The sequence below is a fragment of the Melanotaenia boesemani genome, chromosome 22 (assembly GCF_017639745.1).
Source record: "Melanotaenia boesemani isolate fMelBoe1 chromosome 22, fMelBoe1.pri, whole genome shotgun sequence".
Lineage (NCBI taxonomy): Eukaryota > Metazoa > Chordata > Actinopteri > Atheriniformes > Melanotaeniidae > Melanotaenia > Melanotaenia boesemani.
In genome coordinates, this window is record NC_055703.1 from 28,870,690 (window position 1) to 28,891,063 (window position 20,374).

Consider the following 20,374-nt stretch of genomic DNA (forward strand, 5'->3'; position numbering starts at 1 on the left):
TGAACAAAGGTCGTCTATGCGAGAAGAAGATGCGCTACTCCTTCACACATCTAGCCACATCTGTGCTCTGTTTGCTTCCATACTGATTTCAGCATGACTTTATATTTTAAACAAACTTGTTTCTTTTTCTGCCCACTAATTAAATTAAATCTGTTTTTACAATGTTCAGTTGAACTAGACACTGATTCAATTGTTGAATTTTTGTGATAACCTGTCAACTCAGCCTTTTTACTCACCATCACAGAACAATTCTGGTCAATTTACTCCACCAAACTGCTGTGAACGTCCAGATGAACGTGGAAAAACGCACCGCACTCGTAGATTTCTGGAGTTGAGCGGTCTCCAGAGATTCCGTCAGAGTGAGACCTCTTCCCGCTGAGTTCGTCTCCGCTCGTTTCGCTCGCGCTTTAATCAGATCCGCACGAAGCTGGAGCCGCTCGGTCGCGCCTCCGCTACTCGGACAAGTTTTACCCCAAACTTCATTTGAAAAAGTCTGCAAGTGAAGTCTGAAGTCTGTCAGACCCGGAGGAGCGCGCGCTTCGGACGGACCAGGGTGCGCGCGGAGCTCGAGCGCCGCTGGATCGGAGTCAGCGAGCATTTTGTTCTGGGTCCGGGCCGGATGTTAGCGGACAGCCCGCTCCGAGTCCCGAGGTAAAGCCGTTAACTTACCTGTTGCTGGCATCAGTTTTATGTGATCGGATCTTTGTCATCAATACGTATCGATCCCCTCCAGCCGGACCGCGCGGCGGCGGGAAGTTCAGGGAAACGTCCACGAGACACATGCATGTTGGTGTGTAGCTGAGAATCCTGAATAATAATCTGGAGGTTTCAGAGAGAAAATAATAAAGATTAAAGTCGCTTTTTATTGACTAATTTGATCATATTTTCCAGCTTTACTGGTTTCTGGGTCACTAGGAAGTTTTCTTCACTGGTTGAAGATTTACTGGTTTGTTAATCTTTTTCTCACTAATTATTTTCAACATTCGGCGCGTTTGGGAATCAAGGAATGATTCCCTGGATAAAGTTTATCAGTTTCTCCAGAAAACAAAACTGAAGCATAAATCTGAGGAAAAAGAAAAAACTAATTTAAAATTGTTGTGTTGTCTATTTTGATTTCAAACACTTGAATACATGGGCGGATATCCTGGGAGGGGGGCCCAGGGGCCATGACCCCGCTTCCATAAAGTTGCCCCCCCCAAAAAAAAATCACAGTAAACACAAATAATTATTTTAATTACAGTATGGCAATGCCCAGGGGACCACCTCTCCATCCTACATGATGTGCTGCGTTGCCTCCAGACCAAACTCCGGGACGCCGCCCTCGTCGTGGGGGGGTTTAACAAGGCTAACCTTAAAAAAGTTATGACGACTTTTTATCAACGTGTCACGTGTGCCTGCAGAGGGAAGAATATCCTGAACCGCTGTTACAATTTAAACAAGCTACAAAGCAGAAAATTTCCTCCTCTCCGTAAATCGGACCACAACGGCGTTTTCCTCGTCCCAAAGTACGAACAAGGGATGGTACAGGAGGGTCTCCACGAGACAGGCGCTGGATGGACCAGGCAGAGGCGCGCTGCAGGACGTCGACACTTTCCAGTCAACGAGTTTGTGGAGGTGACAACGGACGTCATATTTAAGCTGGTGGATGATGTCGTTCCCATGACGACTGTCTGGGTTTTCCCGAACCAGAAGCCATGGGTGGACAAATATATCCTCAAAGCATGGAGGGAGCTCAGGACGTCTCACAGACAAGATGGAGGACTACAAAGTGACGTCATACGGACTGCAACGCACCGTGAAGGACGCTAAGTGGAGGTGCTGAGACAGTGTGGAGTCACAGTTTTCCACCATCAGGACTCCAGTGGCAAACTTTAACGGACTAAGTCTTCAAGTCCTGACCTGCTAGCTCCTGTCTCCACCACGGTGTTCAACCTTTCTCTGAGCCTGTCTGTGGTCCCTCTCTTCTTTAAAAGAGCCTGAAGAATGCCTCTCCAGCCAGCCTTAATGACTACCCTCACCTCTGGGCTCAGAAAGTGCTACTAGAGACTGGTCAGGGGGCACATCCTCCCTCCCTGAGTCTCTGGACCCACTTCATTCGCTTACCGGCCAAACAGATCCACAGACAACGCCGTCTCCCAGGTACTGCCCACCACCCAAACCCACCTGGACAAGCACAGGAGACTCTGTAAGGATTCTGTTCATTGACTTAACTCAGCTTCCATCACTATAGTCCCACCACACTCCGCTCCAAGCTGTTCAGTCTGGGGCTGAACTTCACCCTGTTTGCCTGGATCCTGGACTTCCTGTCAAACAGAACTCAGGTGCTGTGGGTGGGCAGGCACACCTCCAGCCCCTGTACCCTCAACACTGGATCTCCACAGGGCTCTGCCATAACGTACCGTATACCAGCGTCCCGTTACCGTACCGTAATGTACCAGGTCAACCAAAATAACCTGTGGAGTTCCCCAAGGCTCCATCCTGGAGCCACTGCTGTTCAACATCTACATGCTGCCACTCGCTCACATTATGGAAACAACTAAATATGTTACCACAGTTATGCTGATGACACACACATCTACATAACCATCTCACCAGGAGACTACAGTCCGATCCAGACTCTGATCACCTGCATGGATCAGATTAAAGATTGGATGGGCCAGAACTTCCTTCAGTTACATGAAGACTAAACTGAAATAATAGTTTTTGTAGCCAAAGGAAGAAAAATTAAAAGTCAGTTCTCAGCTTCAAACAGCAAAGTTCAAAACTGCCAACCAAGCCAGAAACCTGGGAGTAGTCCTGGACTCGGACCTGGGAGTAGTCCTGGACTCAGACCTGGGAGCAGTCCTGGACTCAGACCTGGGAGTAGTCCTGTTCTCAAACCTGGGAGTAGTCTTGGACTCAGACCTGGAACTAGTCCTGGACTCAGATCTGGGAGTAGTCCTGGACTCAGACCTGGAAGTAGTCCTGGACTCAGACCTGGGAGTAGTCCTGGACTCGGACCTGGGAGTAGTCCTGGACTCGGCCTGTTACCACTTAAAGAACATCTGGAGGATTAAAGGACTGATGACTCAGCAGGATTTAGAAAAACTGGTCCACATGTATCTTTAGTAGACTGGACTACTGTAATGCTGTCCTCACAGGTCTCCCTAAAAAGTCCATCAGACATCTGCAGTTAATCCAGAACGCTGCTCCTCCAGTCCTCACTAAGACCAGGAAAGTAGATCCTAGAACTCCAGTCCTCACTAAGGCCAGGAAAGTAGATCCTAGAACTCCAGTCCTCACTAAGACCAGGAAAGTAGATCCTAGAACTCCAGTCCTCACTAAGACCAGGAAAGTAGATCCTAGAACTCCAGTCCTCACTAAGGCCAGGAAAGTAGATCCTAGAACTTCAGTTTTCACTAAGAGGAGAAACATAGATCCTAGAACTCCAGTTCTCACTAAGACCAGGAATGTAGATCCTAGAACTCCAGTCCTCACTAAGACCAGGAAAGTAGATCCTAGACCTCCAGTCCTCACTAAGACCAGGAAAGTAGATCCTAGAACTCCAGTCCTCACTAAGACCAGGAAAGTAGATCCTAGAACTTCAGTTCTCACTAAGAGCAGAAACATAGATCCTAGAACTCCATTTCTCACTAAGACCAGGAAAGTAGATCCTAGAACTCCAGTCCTCACTAAGACCAGGAAAGTAGATCCTAGAACTTCAGTTCTCACTAAGACCAGGAAAGTAGATCCTAGAACTCCATTTCTCACTAAGACCAGGAAAGTAGATCCTAGAACTCCAGTCCTCACTAAGACCAGGAAAGTAGATCCTAGAACTTCAGTTCTCACTAAGACCAGGAAAGTAGATCATAGAACTCCATTTCTCACTAAGACCAGGAAAGTAGATCCTAGAACTCCAGTCCTCACTAAGACCAAGAAAGTAGATCCTAGAACTCCAGTCCTCACTAAGGCCAGGAAAGTAGATCCTAGAACTCCAGTCCTCACTAAGACCAGGAAAGTAGATCCTAGAACTCCAGTCCTCACTAAGGCCAGGAAAATAGATCCTAGACCTCCAGTCCTCATTAAGACCAGGAAGGTAGATTCTAGAACTCCAGTCCTCACTAAGACCAGGAAAGTAGATCCTAGAACTCCAGTCCTCACTAAGACCAGGAAAGTAGATCCTAGAACTCCAGTCCTCACTAAGACCAGGAAAATAGATCCTAGAACTCCAGTCCTCACTAAGGCCAGGAAAATAGATCCTAGACCTCCAGTCCTCACTAAGACCTGGAAAGTAGATCCTAGAACTCCAGTCCTCACTAAGACCAGGAAAGTAGATCCTAGAACTCCAGTCCTCACTAAGACCAGGAAAGTAGATCCTAGAACTGCAGTCCTCACTAAGACCAGGAAAATAGATCCTAGAACTCCAGTCCTCACTAAGGCCAGGAAAATAGATCCTAGACCTCCAGTCCTCACTAAGACCAGGAACGTAGATCCTAGAACTCCAGTCCTCACTAAGACCAGGAACGTAGATCCTAGAACTCCAGTTCTCACTAAGACCAGGAAGGTAGATCCTAGAACTCCAGTCCTCACTAAGACCAGGAACGTAGATCCTAGAACTCCAGTCCTCACTAAGACCAGGAACGTAGATCCTAGAACTCCAGTCCTCATTAAGACCAGGAAGGTAGATCCTAGAACTCCAGTCCTCACTAAGACCAGGAAAGTAGATCCTAGAACTCCAATCCTCATTAAGGCCAGGAAAATAGATCCTAGACCTCCAGTCCTCACTAAGACCAGGAAAGTAGATCCTAGAACTTCAGTCCTCACTAAGACCAGGAAAGTAGATCCTAGAACTCCAGTCCTCACTAAGGCCAGGAACGTAGATCCTAGAACTCCAGTTCTCAGATCTTTACACTGGCTTCCTGTTGTTAGTTTACAAAGACCTGAATTCAGGATCTTCTGGTTGGTTATGGACTAGGTCCCTCAGGTCATCAGGGTCAGGTCTACTTTGTTCCCAGAGTCAGAACTAAACGTGGAGAGGCAGCGTTCAGCTTTATGCTCATATGTGGAACAAACTCCCAGAAACCTGCAGGTTTGCTGACTCAGCAGTTTTACTTCAGGGTTAGAAGCTCTGTGATGCTTTAATGTTTTATGTGAAGCACTTTGAATCTTCTTGTACATGAAATGCAACGTACCGATAAACCTGCCTTGCTGTAATTCCTCATTATTCCTTATATGATATTTATGTTGATAACCTAAAATCATCACAGAAAATAAAACATGAAGATGTAGGACGCTAAAACTGATAAATGGTTAATCGTTTCTGGTTAATTTAAAGGTAAAGCAGCTTTTTTGTAGTTGATCAGATTGAGATTTTTCTGGTTTCTGCAGCTACAGATTGAAACCGAAGCGTCTGTAATTCAGGTTTTCTTTGTGGTGCAGACTGATGTGGAGAAAAAGATCATTTTTGTCTCAACACGCTCTTTTCTTTCCTCACAGATCAGCATTTCTGCGTCTGTTTTCTGGCTGATCTGTCTGATCCAGGACGAAGCCGGACGGTTCTGTAAAGATTCCAGGATGCAACACAAAGCTGAAGATCCGTTTGGTTCCACTCGGAGATGTTCAGCAGTGAAGCAGCAGGATGAGCTGAGACAGATGATGCTCGGCTGACAGGACTTCATTTATTTGTTGTTTTTGTGGCTGTAGTTCACCTACGAGGCTCCTTCCAGAACATCTCAGAGAACAATGTCGGCAGATAACAGCCCACCACCCCCAATGGCCTCACCTCGGTCTTCCTCTAACCTCTCTCAGCATTCAGCCCCTCCCACCCCGTCACCGTCGCCCAGTCCACCTGCCACTGTCTGCAGACGGCTGTCCGATGGCAGCCAGAAGGGCCCCAGCCCCACCAACTCCCGGGGGTCGTTGCAGGGCGTCTCCTTCCTGCTGCAGATCGGACTCACCAGGGAGACGGTGACTCTGGACCCCGGGGACCTGTCGCTGTCAGCAGTCCGGGAGCTGGTCTGCTCCATCGTAGATCAAAAGGTAAGCAGATGATTTGCTCAGGGATGTCCAACTCCGGTCCTGCAGGTTTTAGATGTTTCTCTACGACACACTCTGGCCTGTTAACGACCCACTGACTGGAAACATCTAAACCAGGGCTACTCAATTCGGTCCTACGAGGGCCGCAATCCAGCAGGTTTTCCATGTATCCCTGCACCAACACACCTGAGTCAAATTAGGTGGCTCTAACAGCCAATCAGGTTCTACACAATGACTCATTAATTTGACTCAGGTGTGTTGGTGCAGGGATACATGGAAAACCTGCTGGATTGCGGCCCTCGTAGGACCGAATTGAGTAGCCCTGATCTAAACCCTGCAGGAAGGTAGCTCAAGAGGACCTGGGTTGGACATCCCTGGTCTATGAGGTGAACTAACTACCAACCAGAAGCCTGGTTAGTGATAATAATCCAGTCCTCATAAGTTTTTGGACACTGGCCTCCAACCACGCAGCACTGGCCAGCTCAGCTGAGCGAGTAAACAAGGAAACATGGCACAGCAAAACAAAAACAGTGGTATCAACAAAACATGATGAACACAGTCCAGCCTCCAGGGGGCACCTTACTACACCCCTGCTTCCTGGTTGCTGCCCCGGGTGAGGAATGGTTTGGTCTGCTTGGTTGGGGGAGGGCATGTGGTATGGTGTGGCATGGTGTGGCATGTAATCCCTGGGGGACCCTGTGAATGCGTCTGTCTCTGGAGCCTGGGGCTGGACGGGATTAGGGGTATGGAGTGGGATGGCAGCATGGATGTGGATGGGAATGTGGGAGGGATGGGTGGAGGGGGGAATTGGGGGGCACTGTGAACTCTAGGGTGCCTGGCTGGGGGCACTGGGTCAGGTGCTGGCCTGCGATGGGAGGCTGGCTCCCGAGTGTCAGGCCGGGCCTTCCATGGGGTAGTGTGGTTAACTGGGTTCTGTCCCTGGCTCCCACAGCACCTAGAAGGGGTGGTGGACTGCTGCCCTGGGTGCCCTGGTTGAGGAGAGCTACAAGTACCTCAGCATACCACAAGAAAATGGCAACCAGGAAGAAGCCACAAGGAAAACTGCCACATATCTGCAACGAGTAAGGAAAGTCCAGAGAAGTCAGCTCAATGGCCAGAACAAGATCCGGGCAGCTAACAGCGATGCCCTGCCAGAGATCAGATACCCTGCTGGGATAATAAGCTGGCCAAAGGAGGAAGTTCAGACCATGCATGGAGGGTTCCACCCCAGATCCAGAGTCCAGAGGCTTTACACTAAGCACAAAGAGGGAGGCCGAGGACTAATGAGCATCAGGGCCGCTATCCAAGATGAAACAGCCAGGCTCCATGAATACATCAGGAAGATGGACCCAAGGGATGAAGCACTGAGTGTCTCAGACAACGGAACCTGGAGGAGAATGAAATGGAGGAACCATCATGGAGGACAAGCCCTGCATGGGATGTACCTCCGACAGAGAGCTGAAGTGGTGGAGAAGAACAAGTCCTACCGATGGCTAGAGAGGGCTGGACTGAAGGACAGCACAGAGGCGGTAACCATGGCAGCACAGGAGCAAGTCCTCAATACCAGGACAATGGAGGCCCAGGTCTACCACACCAGGCAGGACTCCAGGTCTACCACACCAGGCAGGACTTCAGGTTTACCACACCAGGCAGGACTTCAGGTCTACCACACCAGGCAGGACTCCAGGTCTACCACACCAGGCAGGACTTCAGGTCTACCACACCATGCAGGACTCCAGGTCTACCACACCATGCAGGACTCCAGGTCTACCACACCAGGCAGGACTCCAGGTCTACCACACCATGCAGGACCCCAGGTCTACCACACCATGCAGGACTCCAGGTCTACCACACCAGGCAGGACTTCAGGTCTACCACACCATGCAGGACTCCAGGTCTACCACACCAGGCAGGACTCTAGGTCTACCACACCATGCAGGACTCCAGGTCTACCACACCAGGCAGGACTCCAGGTCTACCACACCATGCAGGACTCCAGGTCTACCACACCAGGCAGGACTCCAGGTCTACCACACCATGCAGGACTCCAGGTCTACCACACCAGGCAGGACTTCAGGTCTACCACACCATGCAGGACTCCAGGTCTACCACACCAGGCAGGACTCCAGGTCTACCACACCATGCAGGACTCCAGGTCTACCACACCAGGCAGGACTCCAGGTCTACCACACCAGGCAGGACTCCAGGTCTACCACACCATGCAGGACTCCAGGTCTACCACACCAGGCAGGACCCCAGGTCTACCACACCATGCAGGACTCCAGGTCTACCACACCATGCAGGACCCCAGGTCTACCACACCATGCAGGACTCCAGGTCTACCACACCAGGCAGGACTTCAGGTCTACCACACCATGCAGGACTTCAGGTCTACCACACCAGGCAGGACTCCAGGTCTACCACACCATGCAGGACTCCAGGTCTACCACACCATGCAGGACCCCAGGTCTACCACACCATGCAGGACTCCAGGTCTACCACACCAGGCAGGACTTCAGGTCTACCACACCATGCAGGACTCCAGGTCTACCACACCAGGCAGGACTCCAGGTCTACCACACCATGCAGGACTCCAGGTCTACCACACCAGGCAGGACTCCAGGTCTACCACACCATGCAGGACTCCAGGTCTACCACACCATGCAGGACCCCAGGTCTACCACACCATGCAGGACTCCAGGTCTACCACACCAGGCAGGACTTCAGGTCTACCACACCATGCAGGACTCCAGGTCTACCACACTAGGCAGGACTCTAGGTCTACCACACCAGGCAGGTGCAGGCTGTGCAAAGAGGCCTCTGAAACAATCCAGCACCTCACAGCAGGGTGTAAGATACTGGCAGACAAAGAATACGTGGAACACCATAACCAAGTAGCCGGCATAGTGTCCGGCAGAATATGGACTGGAGACCCCTAGGTCACAATGGGAACACCCCCCAAGGTGGTGGAGAATGAGAGGACTAAGGTCCTGTGGGACTTCCAGATACAGACCGACTACATGGTGGAAGCCAACCAACCGGACATTGTGATCATGGATAAGCAGCAAAGGAAAGCCGTAGTGATGGATGTAGCATCCCCACCGATGGAAAAACCAGGAAGAAGGAACCTGGAGAAATACCAAGGACTCAAGGAAGACCTGGAGAAAGCCTGGAAGGTGAAGGTACCAGTAGTACCAGGGGTCATCGGAGCTCTGGGGGCCGTGTCCCCCACACTGGAGAAGTGTCTCCACCAGATACCTGGAGAACCATCAGACATCTCCATCCAGAAGAGAGCAGTCCTAGGAACAGCTAAGATGCTGGAGGACCCTCAAGATCCCAGGACTCTGGTAGAGGACCCGACCTGGAGATGAACCTAGCCTCCCCAGGAGAGATGGGAGGGAGGGGGAGGGAAAAGTTTTTTAAAATTTTTTTCTTTAAGAAACATCTTCATTCAATAACGTCAAGCTAGGATTTTTTTTATTCGGTTGTTGATGTCGGGATGATTGTTGTTGCCGTGGTTTCCAGCCTGCTGGGTGTTGTGGGTTATATTTGAAGTTCAGGTCCAGCTGACTGAAGGATTCCCTGTGTGTAGCACTTCCTGTTGTTGGCGGCGGAGCGCGTCACATGATGCTCTGCAGGCTCGATACTGCAGAGCGAAGCTGTTTACCATGACGGCAGACAGCACGCTGTGTTCACACGCTTGCTTCGGCATCCTGTGCGGTGGTGTTTATGTGACTGATCCTGGCAAATCTGCTTCATTACGAGCTGTTAAAGCAGCATTTAGCTCTGGTTTGATTAGAAGTGAGACGCTGGGACACATGAAGGTCATCAGCGGATCAATCACCACTGCCAGCCCTCCGCACGGTCAACAGGAGAAATGTGAAAACATTTTCTCTGGAAATGCTCCGATGGTTAGTGTTTCAGCTGTTTCTGTTGGCGGTGCGACTGACATCCGCTCTGAACTCTGCCTTATCTCCAGATCTTCTGGTTTACGTCTGCACTGAATGCACCACCACCTGCAGCTCCAGCTAGCTGCACCTGTTCTGCAGAGCATGCTGCTGGAGGGAGATGCCCTCATTTCCCCTCCTCCCTCTGCTGCTGTTTCCAGCCCTTCGGGGGTTCATTGATCAGCTAGTTGATGGATTGATTGTGGGAGTGGTCTTCCAGCCAGTGGGATTGTTGTGACACAGTTTCCTGTTGGCCGAGCAGAAGTAAGGCCTTTTCTCAGGAACGTTACTTCCTGGTTGCCATCTGGGGGATGACGGGGTTCAGTTGACTCCCAGCCTCACGATGGAGATGTAGTTGATAAGGATGATGATGTCCCGACATCAGCTCTTAGAAAGGCTTAAATACGAGTGTACTGCCAACAATATACAAGTTGTACAGGAGGATTATGAGTCATCCAGGATTTGGAAACAGAAATCTGGAAAGTCTCTCACTTCCAACCGGGACCAACAATAAAGTTCTCCAGCATAAGCAACGACAGCTAAGCTCTTTTCTGCAGAAAACCCTGGTTAGATCAGGCAAGGCAAATTTATTTGTATAGCACATTTCATGTACAAGACAATTCAAAGTGCTTTACATAAAACATAAAAACATTACAGCAAGGTGCAGGGAAAGAAAAAAGAAAGAAAGAAAGAAAGAAAAACTAAGATTAAAAAAGAAAAATTTGATTACATAAAAACAGCAGGAAAAAGCTCAGATAACAAAATAAATTTAAGATTTCATTGTAAAAGAACCAGATCCAGATCTGGACTGTAAATAAAAACTAGTCCATGCAGCAGAGAACAGGTGGGTCTTTAACCTGGATCTAAATAAACTGAGTGTTTCTGCTGATCTGAGGCTTTCTGGGAGTTTGTTCCAGACATGTGGAGCATAGAAGCTGAATGCAGCTTCTCCATGTCTGGTTCTGACTCTGGAACTGATAAGAACCTGGATCCAGATGACCTGAGGGTTCTGGTAGGTTCATACTGGGTCAAGAGGTCTCTGATGTATGTTGGTCCTAAACCATTCAGAGCTTTCTAGACCAGCAGCAGAACTTTAAAGTCTATCCTCTGACGGACCGGCAGCCAGTGTAAAGACCTCAGAGCTGGACTGATGTGGTCCAGTTTCTTGGTCTTAGTGAGGACTGGAGCAGCATTTTGTTTAGGACAAGAAGCTTTACATCATCTGTTCAATGTTGACGTTTGGCTGGTTGTTCAGATGTTTCTCCCTGCGTGATGACACCCTCCACAAAGACCCGAACGCTGCATGTAGTTTCAGGAGAGGCCCAGTTAGCCATCTGGAAAACCAGAAAGAAGGGGCGGGACCCGGACCCAGAACCTGTCCCACATGAACCCGGAGTTAAAGTATAAAATCTGACCGGGTGCTTTCATTCGCGGTTGTGGTCAAGAAACACGCCGTCCCACGTGGTGGACTCAGCCCATCAGTGTGAGGCTCCCGGCGCGGCGGCAAACCCGCAGACGAAAAGACCAGTCAGGGAGGAACGACTGCAGCTGCTGGGTCGGCCTGTTTCAGCAACGCTGAGCTGGTTTTTCTGTCAAGTCTCTTACAAATGTGATCGTCTGTGGGTTTCTGGGCTTGTTTTTTCTGAGTGTAGCTGCTGATGTGGGCTGGTCCTGGTCCTGGTCCTGGTCCTGGTCCTGTTAAACCCCCCTGATTCTCTCACAGATGTCCACAAGATGGGATCTTCTGTTAGAGACTATAAGAGGCGTAGTCACAGTTTCTGATCACCATCAGAACCTACCTGCAGCATAAATACAAGTTTTCAAGACTTCACTGGTTTTCAAAGACGTGCAGAGAAATGGATGCGACCCCCTCGTATCGTGCTCGGATTGTGAGGGTTCTTTGGTTCTCCTAAATGTTTTAAATAGATGGGACCTGGACATAAAAACGGAAATGGTCTGTCTTCCGGAGACGTTTCGGCCCGAGCAGGACGTTCTCATCGCGCCGGTCTTCTCAGTGTGAAAGACGACGCTTTACGTCCACAGGTCCACGTTTCCATCATCGCCGCAGGGAGGACAGAAACTTCTGATGTTATCACTGAAAATGGCATCTCTGTCGCCGTGGTGATGTGAGAGGCGTTCTTCACACTGCTGGTTACCATGGTTACCAAGGCCAGGCGGGGGCCCCGGTGGAGGATGTTAGTGTTGCTACGGCCTCTCCGTCCTCCTCCAGACTTTTTAAATGACGTCAGGAGAAAAGCTGGTAAATCTGATTATTAGTTATTTTATTGATGGGGTCGGCTGACCCGGTACAGCCTGGTTCGGTCCGACACACACCACTACAGGCTGGTTTAGCTACAACCACACCGGGATGCTGCGTTACATGTAAACAAGCCAGAATCCCAGCAGAAGATGAAGACCATCTCAGATGGTGACATTTTATCATTTCACAGAAACATGAGCTGATTTTAAATGTAGAAAGCCAAGCAGGACTCTAGCTGCTCTACAGTCCTGGACCTTGGTTGCTGGATTTCTGCTTCCATGATGCTCCAGATGTTGTGTACTGGTGAAAGGTCTGGACTGCAGGCAGGCCAGTTCAGCAGCCGGACTCTTCTCCTGTGAAGCCATGCTGCTGTGATGGATGCAGGATGTGGTTCAGCATCGTCTTGCTGAAATCTGCAAGGTCTTCCCTGAAAGAGACGTTGTCTGGATGGGAGCAGATGTTGCTCTAAAACCTCCATGTACTTTTCAGCATTGATGGAGCTTCACAGATGTGGAAGCTGCCCACGCCATAGGCACTAATGCAGCCCCATCCCATCAGAGATGCAGCTTTTCACCTGTCCACTGATAACAAGCTGGATGCTCCCTCTCCTCTTTAGTCTGCAGGACACACCGTCCATGTTTCCACAAACTAGTTCACATCTTCATCCAGATTTCCACTTTGCCTCAGACCATTTTAAATGAGCTTTGGTCCAGAGAAGACGGAAGAAGCTGGTTCTGGATCCTGTTCACATCTGGCTTCTTCTCTGCATGATGGAGCTTTAACCTGCATTTGTGGGTTTCAGGGTGAACTGTGTTCACAGACAGTGGTTTCTGGAAGTCTTCCTGAGTCCATGCAGTGGTTTCCAGTAGAGAATCATGTCTGCTTTTAATGCAGAAGATCACCAGCATCCAGCTTGTCCCCAGCACACAGAGATTCCTCCTGGTTCTCTGAATCTTCTGATGATATTCTACACTGTAGATCAGAGGTCTCCTACTTGGAACCTGCTGTCCTGCAGGTTTTAGATGCTTCCCTGCATCCCTGATCAGACCAGAGGGTCATTAGTTTGGGCAGCTGTTGGAGATGAGTTTGATTTCATTCTTCTCCATCTCACTCGTTCACCTTCTCTCTGCTCGATTAACAGGAAAACCTTCAGCGGCTGGATGAAAGGGAAACATCTGGTTGGTTTCTGATGAAACCTCCTCTTCTAGAGTAAAAGGTGACAGAAAGTGAATAAAATAAAGGATGAGTGCCCATTAAAGGCGGAGCTAAAAGGCGGGAGTTTCTGACCTCAGATCAGCCAGAGTTGCTGTTTTTGTCTTAATGGGTTTTTCTGCTAGGAGCTTTAATCTGTCATTCATTCCTCTTATGAAAGACGGTGAATTAACCACCATTAGCAGCATCTGTCCGACTCTCAGCGCCTCTTCTACCTTTTTTAAAATGTTGGATTAACTTCCATTTTGTCTCATTTGTCCAATAAATCCTTAAAAAGCTCCATGTTTTGGGTTGAACTCTCGAACGCGACACACAGCTGCCGTCTGACACTGATGTTCTGAAATCATTTTTATCCAGCCACAGCATCTCTTGAGCTTCTTTAATCTGATGTGGTGGTGGTCCGTTGCCGGCTGAGAAGCCTGTAATCTCCAGGTCTGTTCGGGGGTCTTCGCCTGCAGACGCTCCGGCATCAGTGTGGGTTAAGCAGGTTTCCTTTTAGCTGCTGTAACATTTTATCCTGGTTAAACCTGTAAACTGTTAAAAATCATTTCATTTTATTTATTCTACTTTATTAATCCCAGCTGGGAAATTCTTTCTCTGCATTCACCCCATCCTAATTGCTGGGATGGGTGGGCGGCCAGATTCCAGCGCCCACCGAGCGGTTGGGGGTTCAGGGCCTTGCTTAGGGACCCACAGTGGGTTACCCTAGTTACCAGCTCTGGGACTTGAACCCAGGTTCTCCAGACCCCAGCCCACCTCTGTAACCGCAACCTGGTTCCAGTTAGCGACCAGTTCAGGAACAGCGTGTTAATACAAACTCCAGACAGGCTCTGGTGCTTGGAGCAGAGAAACAGCTGATGAATCTTCCGGAACAGATAGCCGCCATGTTTGGGCCGAATCCGGTCCGCTGACTGGCACTGATGGCTCAGTTACGGCACTGGCAAGCCTTCTGTGGGCCAGAGGTGGACCTGATACGGAAAGCCTTCCTGGACACGTAATATGGTCATTTCCTGGTGGGCCACACGTGATGGTCATGTGACCTAGTTACTGAAGCTACTCTCACATTTAGTCAACGCCGTAAGTCAAGGCCACATCAGGGCCACATCTGGGCCAAACATTTTTTGCTATCTGTGTCATTTACTGAGTTTTTCTTCTAAGTTTAAATTGCTGAAAGAAAATAGGAATCAGCAGGTCAATAAGTCTTAATAAAACAGGTTTCCTGAAGTTCGTCCATAAAATGACTGAATGAAAAAAAATATCCGATATTAAGTGAGTAATTACAGAAAATAAAATAAACTCGATGTTTTAGGGGCGGTGCAGGTTGATGATGGGGCGCCCCCGACTGAAACGGCCGGGGAAACTCTGGTTTCTGAGAGCAGGTTCTGGTCCAGAAGAAAACGTTTGTTAAAGATAATTTTTGGTGTTTTACTTCTTCCTACCCCTTTTCAAACATGTCAGCTGGATACAGAGGTTTGGTTAGATGCCTACATGTATGTATTACATTCATCAGTTAATTTAAATGCTGCTGGTGTCTTTCTATGCTGATGATGTTGGATTCATCATTTACAGAGTTTTAGAGGAGGTTTTTAAGCATCGGGGTGTAAATCATCTGTCGGGATAAGGCAAAGAAGGTATGGGGATGTCAGTTATAGGCCATATCGCCCAGCCCAGGTGTGACCTCACCTGATGATGAGGATGGATATAAGCACAGATGTCCTGGTTAGATTCAACACATCTGATTGTTCAGAGTAAATATTAAAGCCAGAGTCATTTCCTTTTCTAATCGAAGTAGAGCTGCTTCCTGCCTCTTATCAGAAGGAGGATAGTGGGAGTCACGTGACCGTCGCGTGGGATGTAGGACGCTTCCTTCGCAGCTCCGCAGCATCCCCCCAATTTTAACTTTATTTGCATGCCAAGGATAATTTTTTCTTTTTTTTTTTTTAACTTTAACGTGGGCTTCACTGTGTTCTCCTCACTTTTTCACAACATAATGGCGACGAGCTCAAGAAAAGCAGCTGGCAAACAACCAGTTACAGTCCCATCTCCCAACAACGAAGAGCTAGCTAATGTGGTTAAGCTAGCGGTAGCTGAGGCTATTAATGAAGCCATCCCTACACTTGTACAAGATGTGGTGGCACAGCTGACGAGCAAAGCGCAGGAGTTGGTGGAAGCCCAAGTCTCTGTACTCCGGGGCGAGATGGCGACCATGCGAACAGATATCTCGGCGTGTAAGGATCATATGGAGAAAGACGGGAACCGTTTGGTGGAGGTGGACAACCGACTTTCGGCGTCTATTAAAAGGTTTACCTCGCAACATGACCGACTGGAAGAGAAAATTGCGGACATGGAGGACAGGTCTCGTAGGGACAACATACGAGTGCATGGGATCCCTGAAACTGCGGAGACATCGCATCTCCTAAACTACATGTCTGATGCTATCTCACAATGGTTTCCAGATTTGGGCTCTGTGGAAATAATGAGAGCACACCGCTTAGGCGCTCCCAAACGAGACGCAAATGGCAGACCCATCCCTCGCGTTGTCATCATGAAGCTTCTGCGTTTCACTGACAGGGATAAGATAATCAAAGCCGCCCGGAGGGCTGCCGTGGATATTGAGGGCAAAACCATCCGCTTCACTCCCGACTATAGCCCGTTTACTTTTAAACGTAGACTGGCCTTCTCCACCGCAATGGACGCGCTGCAGAAACTGAACTTTCGCACCTTCCTGCTCTACCCAGCGAAACTGAAAGCGGTTCGTGGTGAAGCAATCCACCTGTTCGACAACCCACAGGAGGTGAGAGATTTCATGGACACGTTAAAAGAATGATTTGCCATTAATCCTTGTGTTAAGAAGCTGATTTGACTTGCATAATTAATGTGGATCCAGTATAGTTGGACCACTGGCTCATATTATGTTTTTCTGTTCATGTTGAGGTTTATATTTTACGATTGCTCACTGCGGATGTAACGTTGTGGACTGGGACATGGTCTGGTATAATTACACGCAGTTCTGTATTACGGTGTATTCCACAATTAGTTTGGCATCTCATAACTGTATTTGAGGATGGGGGGGGGCTGTACGCTGTGAGGGTGGGACATGCTGCTCGGGGAGCACGAGACCGATGTGTGGAGGGAATTTAGACTTCCCTGGGAGGAGTTTCTCAATGCTTGTTGTTTTATTTTTTCTGTTCATGTGTGGGATTATTTGGTTCTACCCTCTCCCGTTCTTTGGAGAGTGGTGTATGGCGACTGGGGTTCACTGGGTAGGGACGGATCTCTCTCTGTACTCTAATTACTTACTGTTGTCACTCAGCTGCACTAAATTACATATTATGTCTCCTTACCTAAGTCCAGAGGCATACAGATTATCTACTGTCAGCCAGAATGTGTAGTATACGTGTTATTAGCTGGAATGTTAATGGGCTGAACGGTCAATTTAAACGCACAGCTTGTTTAGACTTTTTACACAGACAGCGTGTAGATGTCGCTTTCATTCAGGAATCTCACTTAAGACCAGTAGATGTTAACTGCTTTGCAAATAAGCATTACTGTGTGGCTGCATCTGCATCGCTGGACACAAAAACCAGGGGCTCATTAGTGGTCATGAAACGCAACCTCTCCATCACTGTTTTGGAAAAGTTTGGTAGCGTTGATGGCAGGATCTCCTATATTAAGACTAATATTGCTGGGCGCAATTTTGCTTTTATTTCTGTTTATGCACCGTCTCAGTATGAACCAGAGTTTTTTCCCAAACTAACTGCAACACTATTACAACTACAGGATTTTTCTCTGATCCTTGGTGCAGATATGAATTGCTTTGCAAATATGTCCCTGGATAAATCGGTGCAACGTCTTACACACAACCAATCACGTGCATCCACAGATTTCCGGAATTTTTTATCTGCGCTGGGTTTAGTAGACTTATACCGTGCTGTCAATCCCACATCTAAACAGTTTACTTTTTATTCTGCAAGACATCGGAATTACTCTAGAATCGATTATATACTGGCTTCACCTACATCTTTCTCGGAGATACATGATGCTTTAGTCATACCCTGCTCTCTATCTGACCATAGCGTTGTTATAGCACGCTTTACACTTCAGGGCACGCCTTCCAGAGCGCCACGGTGGCGGTTCAATACCTCTCTTTTGAAGAACGAAGTCTTCATGAATTCTCTGAGAGAGAAGCTATACATTTTTATAAACCTTAATGTAGGGTCTGTGGATGATCCCAGATTTGTGTGGGATGCGATTAAGGGCTGTATCAGAGACTCCTCTATCTCTTATTCTTCTTATTTAAATAAAAGCAGACTTAAAAAAATCACTGAATTGGAGACAGTCCTCGCCCAACTGGAAGCCCAGCAACAAGTGTCACGCTCTGAGGTGCGACAACAAAAAATAGCCACAACGAGGACTGATTTGAATTCCCTTTTAAGACGGAGGGCGGAGTTTTTGGTGCATAGAACCAGAAGAACATATTATTTCAATGGGGCCAGGCCTAGCCACCTTTTATCCTTGCGATTGAAGACTAATGAGAAGTATTCAAATATTGTGGCCATAAAGACTCCAACTGGTACTCTGACCAATGCTCATGAAATTAACTCTGAATTTAAGACTTTCTATTCCACTTTGTATACATCTGAAATTCCACCTGTCCCTGACATGTATACCTGTTTCTTTCAAGGGCTAGATCTACCCACCTTATCTAATGATTTAGCTGAGTCACTCAATTCCCCTATTTCCTTAGAGGAGCTAAGGGTGGCTCTTGTTAATATGAAGAAAGGAAAGTCTCCAGGCCTGGACGGGATCCCCCCAGAACTATATCTCGCCTTCTGGGATGTATTAGGAAAACCACTCCTGGAAATGATAAATACGGCAATTGAGAAGGGTGCATTCAACGCGGATGTCAATACAGCCATAATCTCAGTACTCCCTAAACCTAATAAAGACCTGTCTCTATGTGGTAATTATAGACCCCTCTCTCTCTTGAATAGTGATGTTAAATTATTAAAAATAAAGTACTTGCAACCCGGCTGGAAGTAAATCTCACTTACTTGATTCATAATGATCAGACTGGGTTTATTAAGACTCGTCAAGCATAAGATAACATGCGCCGTCTATTACATGTCATTCATGCAGCTAGCAGTATTGACCCCCCTTGCTCAGTTCTTTCTTTGGATGCCGAAAAAGCCTTTGACCGGCTGGAATGGGCTTATCTTTGGTCTACTTTGGATAAATTCAATTTAGGTAAACAATTTATTAATATGGTCAAAGTCTTATATGCAGGTCCATCTGCAATGGTCTACACTGGCAATGTCTGCTCAGCCCGATTTCCAATATGCAGAGGCACCCGCCAAGGATGTCCTCTTTCTCCTCTCCTATTTGCACTCTCCCTTGAACCTCTTGCACAAAAAGTCAGACAACATCCCTTGGTGCATCCTATCACGTTCTGTAATACAGAACACCGAATTTCCTTATATGCTGACGATATCCTTCTTTATTTAGCTAACCCTGGCTCCTCAGTACCACACCTGCTGGCCACATTTGATTCATTCGGCTCAATATCTGGATATAAAATTAACTGGTCAAAATCTTCATTAATGCACTTAAACTCAGTTGTCTCGCAAGTTCCTCTGCCCACACACATACCTGTCGTTAAGACTTTTAAGTATCTCGGCGTCGATATTTTTCCTTCTACACCTTCAATTGCTATTAGAAATTTTAAAGGTATTTATGACCGGATAGAGGCAGATTTTGAACGTTGGTCAAAACTGCTTCTCTCCTTCCAAGCCCGTGTATCAATAGTTAAAATGGATGTACTTCCCCGTATCAATTTTTATTCATCAATGATTCCTCTTGCCCCCCCTTTAGGATACTGGGAAAAACTTCACTCATTAACTTCTAGATTCATTTGGCAAGGGAAAAGACCACGTTTGAGACTTGCAACTTTGCAACGTGATAGATCACAGGGAGGCCTGGCCCTACCAAATTATAAGGTGTACTTTTGATCCTATGTGCTACGTCCCCTTGCTATCTGGTTCAACCCTGACGCTTCAGTCGCTTGGAGGCCGATAGAGGAGAATCTCTCGCAGCCTCATAGATTGCAAGACCTGGTATATTCTAACATTCCCTTAAAGAATGCTAAGTTGCGCCTCGGCCCTCTTATCACACACCTTCTTACAACTTTTCATACGGTGTTGAAATACATGCATGTAGCTCTCAAATGGCACAATCATTCACCGATATTTAACAACTTCTTACTCCTAACTGGCAACCTACCTTTCTCATTCCCAAGTTGGAAGAGTAAAGGAATTAACATTCTGGAAGACTTGTATGATCGTGATGGCCTGCGATCCTTTAATGATTTAAAAATTAATTATGGCTTACCTGGTTCTTCATATTTTTTCTATTTACAATTAAGATCAGCCATGAAGGCCTATGGTGTGCCATGGGGATCTGCACTTCCTATGCATCCGCTTCACAAAGTGCTGGCCCCACCTGGATCCTTACAAGGGATTGTGTCTAAGTTATATAAGATTATTTCCATACCTCAAAATACTTTACCGTTAGAAGCCATATGGCAAAAGGACCTAACGGATGCGAATGCTGAAGTGATTTGCTGGGACACGGTGTGGACAAATCTATTCAATACTTCTAAGAATCCCAACCATCACCTAATACATTATAAATTTGTTCATAGAATGTACCTCACCCCTAGAAAGCGTCACTTGATGAAGATCATTGACTCTCCTAATTGCGATCTTTGCTCTCTCAATGTCCAAGGAACATTTAAACATGTATTTTGGGACTGCCCTGAGGTGGGTAGATTTTGGAAAAAGATATCTTTAACCTTGAATGAAATGCTTGGAACAACAATTCCATTATTAGCCCATGTGTTTCTACTCAATGATGATTCTTCCCTGAATTTGTCCTTGCAACA

General features: G+C 47.6%; 1 protein-coding gene across 2 annotated transcripts in view; it reads left to right on the top strand.

Moving 5' to 3' along the window:
* Positions 1-411: 411 nt before the first annotated feature.
* Positions 412-20,374, top strand: part of LOC121633644 (serine/threonine-protein kinase D3-like) — a 61,060-nt gene continuing 41,097 nt past the window's right edge. The window contains exons 1-2 of one of the 2 annotated variants that reach the window (XM_041975809.1): positions 412-651; positions 5,476-6,018. In XM_041975809.1, coding sequence (XP_041831743.1) covers positions 5,722-6,018 — 297 coding nt within the window. In that variant the 5' untranslated portion in view covers positions 412-651; positions 5,476-5,721. Of the gene's footprint in view, positions 652-5,475; positions 6,019-9,459; positions 9,927-20,374 lie in introns of those variants that run through there. The other variant, XM_041975810.1, reaches the window with a different exon arrangement.